Here is a 12,019-nt window from a genome sequence, read left to right on the forward strand (position 1 = left end):
ATGCAGAAGCAAGGCTGTTTCTCCTCCAAACAACTGCCAGTGACCTGCTTGCCAGGAAGGAAATGGCCTTGATGGTAACTACAAAATGCCAGCCCAGGGTTATGCTGATGGGTGAAAGTCCCTGTGGATGTGATGCTGGTGGCCCTGGTGGGAGCTCATAGTGCCTAAAGGTATGGTCTGTCTGGTCTGGGCTATAGGTCCTTAGGATGCTCAGTGTGGCTTGTTCTATGGAAAGGATTTGGGCATTCAGAGGGTCGTCTGCTATCTGCTTTGCATGGGCTCCTTTGAGGCCCTCCTGCCCTGAAGTGCATGGCTCAGAGGAGACATATATCCCAGCCTGCACCTGGAGGACTGGACAGCAGCAGTAGCTGCTTTGGTTTCTGATGTACCCAGTGCCCGACATGTGCTAAATGGTTATGTACATCATCTCATATGACCTCACAGCCACCCAGTGCACAGGTGACATCAGCCCTGTTCTGCAGGTGAGGAACCTGGGGCCCTGGGGTTTAGCCACCTGCCCAGGATCACATAGCTAGGAGGTAACAGAATTGGCATTCCAGGCTGGGGTATGGGCAAAGGTGGTCAGACCTCCGTTCAACCCTCAGGACCTCAGCAAGTGCCACATTAGGACCTGGCCCCTCCCCATACTCCTCTCCAAGCCTGGGACTCACAGATGTACAGAGGTGAGTTGTTGGGCTCTGAGAAGTCGTCCACGTAGGAGATCCCGAATGGCTGAATGGGCACCGTCCCAATGCCAGCCAGCAGCTGGGCAACCACCATCAGGCCCCACATGTTGCCGGTCTCTTTCCGGGGATTCTGGGTGGTGCTCTGACACTTACTGGGGGGCAGGCTCTGCCAATGCTTCTGACAGAGCTCGGCCTGAAAGCGGCTGCGATTCCCTGCAATGAGAGTGTATGCTGGCCTCCACTACCCCATCCCCTGCTTCCAAACTGGCCTCCAAAGCTGGCCTTTCTCCTGGCCCTTAGAGAAGGGCCAAACAGGTCAGAAATGGCATGCCAGAAACAAAGGTGAGAGAAAGGTGGGGTGTGGGCTCCCCAGCTCCAGGCACAGCCTTCTCAGGTAGGAGAGGAAGTGTTCTCTTATGGGTGTCCATGCTTTCTCCTCTGCAGGCCCCCATGGAGAGCTGGGCAAAGAGGGATAAGTACCTTCTTCCCCAGAGGTCACCCAGCTAGAAAAGGGGGATCCAGGATCAAAACCCAGGCTGTCCACCTCCAGTGACCCTGTGCTGAGCCCTGGGACCCTGGGCTCATGGGTTCTCTCCAGCAGGTCAGAGGTCATTCTATCCCATAGGCAGGGGTTCACCTCCAGCCTGGCTTGCATCTCTCCTGGATCATGACTCTCAGAGCCTGCACTCCTTAATGAGCATAGCACCAAGTCACACTGGGGGACCTACTGCCAAAGACGTTTCATGGCCCTCCCACACCTGGGCAGCTGCCAAGAATCATGGAACTTCTGAAGCTCAAGGGACTTTGAGACCCGCTAGTTCAACCTCTCATCTTGCAGATTGGGGAGCTTAAGCTACACCCAAAGGAGCCAGGCTTCACCTTGAGGGCCTTCTGAGAGAGTCCCAGACATCCCGCTGTGGCCTGTGGGCACTATGGCTCCTGTGGCCATGGACCTCGCCAGGCTGGGCTGCTGTATCCAAGGCTCTGGTTTTAATTTGGCTCACACTAAACCATCAGCACTGTCGGTTCTCCAGCGCCTTGGGGGTTCTCAAGGGCTCCTTTCCATGCCTCATTCAGGTCAATGGAAACCACCAACATCACCCACCTCACTCCATGGGGTTATTCACTTAACACTAACAAGACTCAGTTTAATTCTCATCTGTGGTGCTCTCAGAGAGGGTGTGGCCTGAGCTAGGTGGGCCTAAGTCCCTCAGAGAGGAAAACTGAGTGCCATAGACTAGACCTGTCCCTCACACTGGACACTGCCCAGTGCTATTGGGCTCAGAGCTGCCCTGGATGGTAGGGCTCGGGGAGGGGGGGGGTCTGCTCTCTTCATCATCCTTTCCCCTCTCCCCAGGCTTGCCCCACTGTTGTCGCCCGCTACACCATGTCTGTATAGGACACATTTGACAATTGCTGGCACAGAGGGCTCCCCCATTGGTCAAGAAGGCCCATCCCAGGAAAAGCAAAGGGAGTCTGGTCAAGATCATCCAGATCTGGCACCAACTGTGTGCAGGGAGGGAGCACCCAAGCAAGTGGCCAGGGACTGGCTGGTCCCAGTGGTCAGTGTCCCTCTGTACCTTCCTCCTCCCATTCCATGCTCACCATCCTGCTTTCCAATGCAGAATTCAAATGGAGTGACCTAAACGCATGGTGGAGCCACGAATTAGGGTGGGATCCCAGCCTTGTTTACATGGAAAGTCAGCTGTGACATCTTATGAGGTTTGAAACATAACTAGTAGTTAGGAGAAGAATATGATCCCTAACTTATAAAGCGTATGTGCCCTGACTGAACAAACAGAGGAAACCTTTGGACGATGGCTGCTCTTTCTGGGACTGATGTGATTGTGCTGACTTTTCTTGTACTCATTGTATTTTCTAATTTTTTATTATGAACACATGATACTTTCCAAAGGAAACAATAAAGTTTTTAAATTGAAAAAGTTTTCATAAATATATATATCTAAATTTAATAACATCTCTTCCATTTTTGGTTTCTCTGTCCCATCCCTGTTGCCCTTCTTTCTGGTTGAAGCTCTAGGCCTGCAAAGGTGTGGGTGCCTTCCTCTGCCCACCCCCTCTCCCCTGTGGGATGGTAGACTTCTATGATTTACAGGCTCCTCCAACACCAAAACTTTTAAACTTCCATATTGACAGGTTTGGGAGAATTTCTCTATACGTAGCCACCTTCAAACATTCGAGCTCTCTGACCCCTGAAGGTGGCTGGGACCTTAAACCCACTTCCTCCCAGGTGGAGGTGTCCAGGAAGAGGGGTGGCTACTTGGAGTTTTGCTGTAATCCTGATCAATAAGATAAAATAAACAAACACAGTATAGGAAGTCAAGAAATTGGTTTTATCCCTAAGTAGCTGTGTGATCTTAAGCAAGTTTCTAAATCTCTCTGAGCCTCAGTTTCCCTTAGGGCAGAGATCATAAGGTGACTGGATAGAGAGATTTCTTCTGAGTTAATAATGAGCTAGAAAGCTATGATTTCAAAAAGAGGCCCAGACATGAGAAGTCAGACCCTGCTCGTTGGCCAGCAGGCCTGGTGGCTGTGCATGCTCTCTTGGAGGAAATTGGTGTGGCTCAGTAATGCTGCCTGGGTCCCCTTCTTAAGACAGTCACTTTAGTCAGGAAGCACACAACTGTAAAATGTTCCTGCTACGAGAGAGACCACAGGGGCAGTCTGGCCCTCCCACCACCCCACTCAGGAATCCTTCTATCAGCACTGACGCATATTTAACACCCAGACATGGGTGTGGTGCTGCAGAGGCATGTGGATCCCAGGGGGAGGTCTGGGTGGCCATGATGTGGCAAGGCCAACAGAAGTTGGAAGGCCTGCCCTGGAAGCCTGGGACCAGGTTCTCGTCCTGAATCCATGACTTCCTGTGACAATAACGTTGACTTTGAAGGACGTCAGAGGATTCTAGGGAGGGGCCAAGCACAGCGGCAGATGAGAGGCTGCTGTTGGGCCAGGTGGGCAGAATCAGGCTCACTAATCACTGGCTGCCCTCGCCACCTGCTGCCCCAGGTGGATGGCTGTTTCCATATCACAGGCTGTGCTGGTCTTCAGAGTGAGGGATGGGCAGGTACCAAGGTGCTGTGCTCTTCTCAAGACCAAATGGGACTGTTCAGGAATGAGAGCTGAGCCAGTTGCCTACCCCGGGAAGGCATTTACACGTACGCACCTGACCCAACGCAGCCAGCTGACCTGACACAGTCATGCAGTCACCTGACCAACCTGTACATGTGTTTCTCTGATAGCTTCTCTGTGCCAACTTTGACCACATGGATGTGTTTCTAAAGGGCCAGCAAATACCTTGAGTCCATAAATTTAAGGCCCACTTTTCAAATGAGTATTTCTTTCCAATAATTCAAACAAATTTCAGGCACACATTGTACAAAGAAATGAAGTACAAATGAAGTCTAAGCTCCCCCAAGACCAGAGGGGCATAGTCACCGGAAATCGTGTGTGGCTGAGCCATTCCTCTGGCTGTGACAGTGGTTCTCTGTGGGATGCCACCTCACAGGCCATGGGGTGGGAGGGCCAGATCTTACTTATATGCAGAAGTAGCTTAAAGAAAATGACAACACTAGGGAGGAGGTGAACTCTCGGCCTCTGTTCAGCCAACAAAGGACCATGCCGAGGCCTGAGGCTGCCCGCTTCGGCTGTGGTGTGGATGATGCCTACTTCACAGAGGGAAGGGAGGAAAGACACCTCAACCCAGTTTTATTCATCCTTCAGTCCCTCGTTTATTTGGCCAATAGTGACCCTGGGTGGTCACTGTGCTTGACTCCTTCAATCTACTGTGCTATGCAAATAACTAAAAAAGCAACAATATTGGTCACTCAAATCAAAACCACCAGAAGATACCACTTCAAACCCATCACAATGGCTACTGTCAAAAACCCAGAAAACAAGTCCTGGCAAAGGTGTGGAGAAACTGGATCCCCTATGCATTGCTGGTAAGAAGGTTAAATAGTGTGGTTAATGTGGAAAAAGAATGGTGATTCCTCAAAACATTAAAAAGAGAATCGGCAGGGTTGGGCACAGTGACTGAGGAGGGGGAATTGTTTGAGCTCAGGAGTCTGAGACCTGCCTGAGCAACAGTGAGACTACATCTCTAAAACTAGCCCAGCATTGTGGTGGGCGCCTGTAGTCCCAGCTACTCCAGAGGCTCAGGCAAAAGAATCCCTTGAGCCCAAGAGTTTGAGGTTGCTGTGAGCTATGACCCCACAGCACTCTACAAGGGTGACAAGGTGATAAAAATTTAATAAAAAATAGAATTGGCATATGATTCAGCAATTCAGTCTAGATATTTCCTCAAAATAATCAAAAACAAAGACTTGAAGAGATATTTGTACTCTCATATTCATAGCACGATTAGTCATATAATAGCTAAAAGGTGGAAACAACCCAAACATCCCTCCCCTGGTGAATGGCTACACAGTGTGGCACAGACAGGGGAATAACATTCAGCCTGACAAAGAGAATTCCGACACAGATGAGCTTTGAGGACACTATGGGAAGTGGAATGTGCTAGACACAAATGTATGATTTCACTGATGCACGTTATCTAAAGTAGTCAAATTCATAGAAGCACAAAGTAGCAGGGTGGTCGCCAGGGCCTGGGGGAGAAGGAAATAAAGAGTTAGTGTTTAAGGGGTGTAGACTTTCAGTTTGGGAAGCTGAAAACACTCTGGAGATGGATGATGGTGATGGCTGCATGACATTGTGAATGTGCTTAATGCCACTGAACTGTACACTTAGAGAGGGTTAAATGATAAATTTTATGTCATGTATGTTTTACCACTGTAGCAGCCTGGATAGCTTATGGCTAGGAGGAGTGAGTTAGAGGAAATACCTGTAATGGAACACCTTGGTGAGAAGGGCATGGAGAGAGAATTAGTTCTAGCAAGCATGAGAGAGCTCGCGAGATGACAGCACTGGTGAATTGGCAGTCTCTACACCTGTGGTGTTGAGAGGTACGAGCTCAGCCTTATATTTAGCAGGCAGTCAAAGAGCATGCACATTCTATCACGGACTCGCTTACTCTGACTCTGTCCCCTCTCCTGCCTGCAGAATGCCAGCACGACATCTCTCTGCCGAAGATTACCAAGCTCTGCTAAAGACTAAGATCTGTCTATTTTAAGAAGACTGCTTTACTCTCTCTAAGACACACAGTGTCTCTTTTTCTCTCCAGCTAAAGTAGATAGCCCTCAGGCACCTAAGAAACTGTTCCTGAGCAAGGTAGCTTAGCGGTCTGCGTCCGGAAACTACCTAAGCGGGCCCCAGACCTGGCCAGTCCTGGGCCCTGACAAGTGGTGTCAGAAGCAGATCCTGATATACCAAAATCGAGAAAATATGATGCCTGGTACATGCAAAGCTGGGACAGGGTGGCAGGGAGCCTGTGAAAGCAGCACCAAACCCAGATTGTAGGGGGAGGATTTGGAAAACCATTTCTGGAGAAAGTGGTCTCTGAATTGAGAAGGACTGACAGGTGGAGAGTGAAGAAAAGGGTGGGAAGAGGACTGTTGAGGAAGAGAGAAACAGCACGTGAAGGGGAGCAGGGCAGGGGCACACTTTGTAACACCCTATGAAGTTCAGTGTGGTTGGTATACAGGTACAGATGGGGAAAGAAGGCAGGTGCATCCTGAGAAGGGGCCTGGATTGTGTCCTAAGGAAAACCCCATGGGTGACGCCATAGCTCAGCGGGTAGGGCGCCGGCCATATACACCGAGGCTGGTGGTTCGAACTGGCCTGGGCCAGCTAAATGACGATGACAACTGCAACCAAAAAAATAGCCGGGCATTGCGGTGGGCACCTATAGTCCCAGCTGCTTGAGAGGCTGAGGCAAGAGAATCACTTAAGCCCAAGAGTTTGAGGTTACTGTGAGCTGTGATGCCACAGCACTTTACCCAGGGTGACAACTTAAGAAAGATGAAGATCAGTGTTCAAGGCCTGCAGGTGAGGAGGGAAGCTGACCGGTCTAGAGCTGTTGGAGTGGATAAACAGATGAGGCTGCTGGAGTGTGATGTGGGGACAGGAGTGCTGGCTGCTTGGTGGCAGCCTGAACGGTGCATGCGTAGCCCAGAGGGTATGTGTGTACAAGACCTAGGCCAGGCTGCTGTAGGAGAGCAGGTCACGAGAAGCACCCCTGGGAAAACAAAGGGCCAGAGGATATGTTTCTTTTAAGAGTGCTACTTCTTGGTTTTGCTGACTCTCACTTGCCTAACTTCATGTTATTAGAACACTGTGTATGACTTTGCTGGCAAAATCCTCTCATGGGGGACATTTAATGGTCAACAAAGACTAAAACTGTTGACTGGCTTGTTAAGTCTTCCCATGGCACGTGGCATTGGTATACCAAATGCTCCAAAAATCCTCGGGAAGTTTCACTTTGTAAAGCATCCAGGAGGAAAACCTGCTGAGGATTGTTTAGTACCACTAACTTTAGAAATGTCCGATTACATGTCAGAAAGTGGCTTTATGAAAAGTATGTATTTTTAAAAATTAATCAGTTGGCCCATTCATCCAAGTCTCCTTGAGCTCCTCTTTGTCTATTCTACATTCCACGTTGATTCAAGATCTCCCAACAAACTCTGTTTTCCTAATGCCAAACCCATCCCAGATCAAGCTCTAACATGTATAAAAAGGGCACAGCAGTTAAATACAACCCCAGAGGGCACTGCTCTCAGAAAAGTTCCTGAAGACAGCCAGGAGGAGCAGGGCCACTGACGGGATCCAGGGCTCCCTGGCCTTGGGTGGGGACAGGTGTTTATGTTAGAGTCAGATGTAGTATGGGCTTCCCCCAAACTCACACCTGGGAACCCCTGGGCAGCAGTAGGTGGCCCTGGCCAGCTCACTCTGGTGAGAATAGACTCTTCTAGAATTGAAAACATTGGGCTTTTCTCATAAAAATAAGTGCACATGGACAGATGAGTCCAAAGAGTAGGAAGAATGGGAAGAAAAAAGCTTGCATCAGGCCCATCTGGGGGCTGCATTCTAGGAACACTGACAGTTGGACAGCCCCTGGTAGGCAGAACTGGGGGCTTGGCTTTCTTTGCTCCCCTTTGTAACTCTCCTCCCTGGACAGGGACCCCAGCTTTTGTCAGGAGCTGGGGTCCACGTGATAGATGCAGCAAAAACCTCTCACTATTTCTTGGGTACTCTAGCAAAGGCCCCAGACGTAGCTACTCTCCCTTTACCTGACAGAAGCACACTGGCCTCCTCAGAGGGTGCTGCCCTGCCCCCCCCACATGTCACAGCAATGCCTGCTTTTCCCAGCAACCAGAGCCCCTGGAGGCCACCTGCCCACCCACAGCTGCCTCGGAGGGGTCTGGGGGAAGTGGAGGAGTCTATGCATTAGCTAGATATCAGTTTGTTTCTCATCTTTCCTGAGGCAGCCTTCTGGAAGGCTCAAGTTCAGCAGAGTACATTCTTTTTCCCACAGGACACCAGAGGCTTGGCTTTGCTAGTTATCACGGAGCTGTGAAATGCTAACTAGAAACAGGCTGGGAACTTTTCCCTCCTTCAGCTCCCCCATCCCCACCCCGCTGGCACGTGAGTCAACTTCTGACTCAGCCCACAATTTAAATACACAGAGTTTCATCTCTAATTTCTGGGCCCCTCAGTGGGTTTGGAAACGTAAGGGACTCTATGTCAGGATAGTCTACCTCCCTGAAGTGGCACACACAGCAGTGGGGCAGATCTGGGGGAGACCAAGAGCTAGTTATTCTGTTGCCCAAGGCCATATGTTCCCAGGCTCCTTTCCACCCCTTGGGATGGACAGGCTGAGGCCTACTGGAAGGCTATTGAGGGTGTAATAGGAGACCTCTGCAGAAAGGTCTGGAGCTGGGGCAGGAGAGGATCCCTCAGAAGGCCATGATGAGTGGGACTTTCCTTTGACTAGTCATTCTGTAGAGCAAAGTGGAGCATTCTGGCAGGAAAGTGGGCAGAAGTGAGCTCTCTCTCCTTCAAGTCATGACTCTTGAGAGCCACTCACTTCCTTTCTGCTCAGAAGGGGACAGGGCTGTCATCTGGGAGCTTGTGCTTGAGTAGCTCCAATGGGAAAGAGGTTAGAGAGTTTCAAACTTCAGAAGCAATCCATCAAAGAACAAGTAGGAAAGGCAGGGGTGCTTCCAGAAAGTTGTCTGGAAGCACAGCCAAGGTGCCAAGCCCTTGAGCTATCAGCGTGTAAGTCCTGAAACCTCATTCAGAGTGTTCCACTCTGAAGGACTCGTTTCCTTATCCTCTTAAATTCAGCTACTCTACAGTTCTTCCCAAAACTCTGGCAACACCCACTGCAGGCCTGGAACACATTCCCAAATTCACTCATGACTTGAGAGCTCAGTCATTTACAAATTGGGTTGTTTTCAAACCAGAAATGATTGGAGTCCACAAAGCCTAGTTAATCCATAATGCTCCTATAATAATGTGTGTTCTATTCCAACTAAACTAAGCCTCCATTTATAAAATGATTTCTATAGGCAAACCCATTTTCTATGGGCAAGTTTCATCTTGGGAAAAGGCAGAATATAACTTTTGCCCCAGCAGAAAGAAAGAGAGTTGGGACCAACAGTCTGGGGTATATCATGGGGCAATGGAAGAGATTCACACCTTGAAGCCAGAATGGGTTCAGTCTTGCTTCTACCGCTCACTAGTCAGGGACCTTTCTGAATCTCAGTGGCCTCATCTCCAAAATGGGTATAATAGTACCTACCTTGCAATATTCTTATGAGAACTAAAAATAATGAGTATATTATAACATGGGACATAGTGATTATACAATAATACCAATGTTCATGGAAAGAGACAAACAGGCTGGGTGCAGTGTCTCAGGCCTGTAATCCTAGAACTCTGGGATGCTAAGGCAGGTGGATTGCCTGAGCTCAGGAATTCGAGACCAGCCTGAGCCAGAGTGAGACCTCATCTCTAAAAGAGAGGCTCAAATGGATGAGGGAAATGGCAGAAGCTTAGAGACAGGCAGTGTTGCCCAGGCTTTTAAGAACGTGGGCCTTGAACCAGAAACTAGAGACCAATGAGATCAGTGCTATGGATGGGTTATAACAAGGTAGTCTAGCGGATGTGCTTAGACAGGTTTATACCTGTGGAGAGAAGGAAGGAGTTCTGGTAAGAGGAAAGAGGGAATTGTTCTTCCCCACTCTCAAGACGGTGTTTTTCCAGGACTGAGGCTGATGCTGAGGCTCACACTGCCACCCAGGCACTAATGGCCTCGGGGAAAATGCCCACTTATATCAAGGCAGCGTAGTTATGCACGAACAGGGCGTGAGAGGGGAGACTCACTGAGTGTGCCCAGCAAGTCTGGGTGCTCCACCGCCAGCTGGGGACTTTCTCCCTCCCCACTGCCCATGCCCCTGCAGCCCTGCACATGCTCCAGCACAGGCCCCAGCACTCTGAGAAGCACCTGGCTTGGCTCATTCTCAAAGCTGGTTCTTTAGTGGATGGAGAAAAGGAGGATATACCTGAGAGAGCAGAAAGCAGCTCAGAGCCATTAATTTTAATATCCAGAGAGATGTGAACTTAATTAGCACATCCCCATTGGATGTGAGACAACTTATTGTTCATAGATTTACTCAATAGGCTGATGAGGAGCTCTTTGAAGAGAAAAAAAAAGCTATTAGCTGAGCCAACACGAGTTCATCCAAAGCTAGTCAGTCATGCCAAACCAACTTCATTGTTAATGGGGCTCCTAAACCAGGAAGCCATAACATGGTGTTATTTGACTGTTATTTGGCTTTTTGACAAGGCCTGTCATGATATCCTGCTACACGGATAGGGACACGTGGCTGGAGAGTCCTCAGGGGAGAACTGATTCAAAGCATGTCCAGCTCTGGTGCCAAGGGCCAGCATCACCTGGAGAGAGGGCTGCCCTAAGTGCGCCATTCAGTACTGTTGTCATGGACTTGGGCGAAAGCAGGGAAAGAGCTTACCGAGTGGTGAAAACATGAGTGACACGAAGCTGGGAGGGACGGCTGATCAGACAGTCCGAAGGCTGAAAACTGAAAGTCAGAGCCAAGGCTATAAAAGGGGGTTCCAACCAAAGAGAATGATTCTTATGGGCGTAAAACATGAAGCTTTTACTCTGATTCTTATGGGTATAAAGCGTGAAGCTTTTACTCTGTCAAAGAATTCAGCAAACTGATTTTGACCATAGTTCACAATTCACCAGCATTGATGAGGACTCTCAGATCCAGAGAGGTGCCCCCTCTGTCTTCTTCCTGAACCTTGGGAAGAGGAAAGGACTGCAGCTAATGAAGCAAAGACTCTGGGGTCCTGTGATGGTGTTTGCATGGATTGATGGGCTGGTTCTGGATGGTTCTAGAAGGCAGGCCTGGAACTGACAGAATAGAGTATAGGTAGACAGAATTCAGGGAGTGAAAGAGAAGAATGGGGGAAAAGGCATGGCCAGTGGGCCTGGCAGAGGTCTTGAAAGCTATCTAGTCCAGGGACTCGCAAACTACAATCTGTGGGCTAAATTCAGCCCCCAGCCTGTTGTCAATCAATTTTATGGGAACACAGTCACACTCACTTGCTTTCTCTATCATTAATGGGAACTTCCGTGTTACTATGGTGGAGCTGAATAGTCAGAGACCTTATGGTCTGAAAGCCTGAAATATTTACTACCTAGTCCTTTATGGAAAATGTTTCTTGGCCCTGGTCTAGTTCCATGGTTTTCAAACACATCAGCCGTCAAATCTTTCTGCGACCAGTGGTCGTGGGGAAGCACAACGCATGAAACAGACAATAATAGGAGATCTCCTGTCACCAGGTGGGGGGACAGAGCTGCCTTGCTCAGACCTCTCCTCACTCTACCCCTGGGCTGGGAAGGGGCCAGGAAGGGGCTCCACAAAACACCACAGAGCGCCAGCCAGCCCCCTTGGTGACCGCTGAGGTCCTGGTTTGTGGCTTAGTCCTCTGTGGTGCTGACTTTTCTTTGCTTGCTCCTCCCTTTAGAGTTCTGCCCCTTGTACCCTCTCGGACTACAGCCAGTCCAGACCCCGAATTCTGAAAAGTCCTTTTGTTCCTGAGACGAAGAAGCTGCCCTGGTCCATCTCCCACCTCCTGGCAGAAGCCCACTGCCCAAACATGCCAGTGATTCCCTTTTGAAATTTGGAGCCACAGGAGAAGGGGGGAGCCCAACCTTCTCTTACAGAAATTATCAGTGGTTTCTTTTTTTTTCTTTTTAAAACAGAGTCTCACTTCACAGTCCCTGGATAGAGTGCCATGGCGTCACAGCTTGCAGCAACTGCCAACTCTTGGGCTCAAGAGATTCTTTTGCCTCAGCCTCCTGAGTAGCTGGGACTATAGGC

The 12,019-nt window shown here is 49.5% G+C and overlaps 1 protein-coding gene across 1 annotated transcript in view; it reads right to left on the reverse strand.

Annotated features, from left to right (window-relative positions):
* Nucleotides 1–12,019, reverse strand: part of SLCO2A1 (solute carrier organic anion transporter family member 2A1) — a 78,655-nt gene that overhangs the window by 18,259 nt on the left and 48,377 nt on the right. The window contains exon 5 of the mRNA XM_003789405.3: nt 672–899. Coding sequence (XP_003789453.1) covers nt 672–899 — 228 coding nt within the window. The remainder of the gene's footprint in view (nt 1–671; nt 900–12,019) is intronic.

Source organism: Otolemur garnettii, unplaced genomic scaffold (assembly GCF_000181295.1).
Source record: "Otolemur garnettii isolate 467f Iridium unplaced genomic scaffold, OtoGar3 scaffold00032, whole genome shotgun sequence".
Taxonomy (NCBI): Eukaryota; Metazoa; Chordata; class Mammalia; order Primates; family Galagidae; genus Otolemur; species Otolemur garnettii.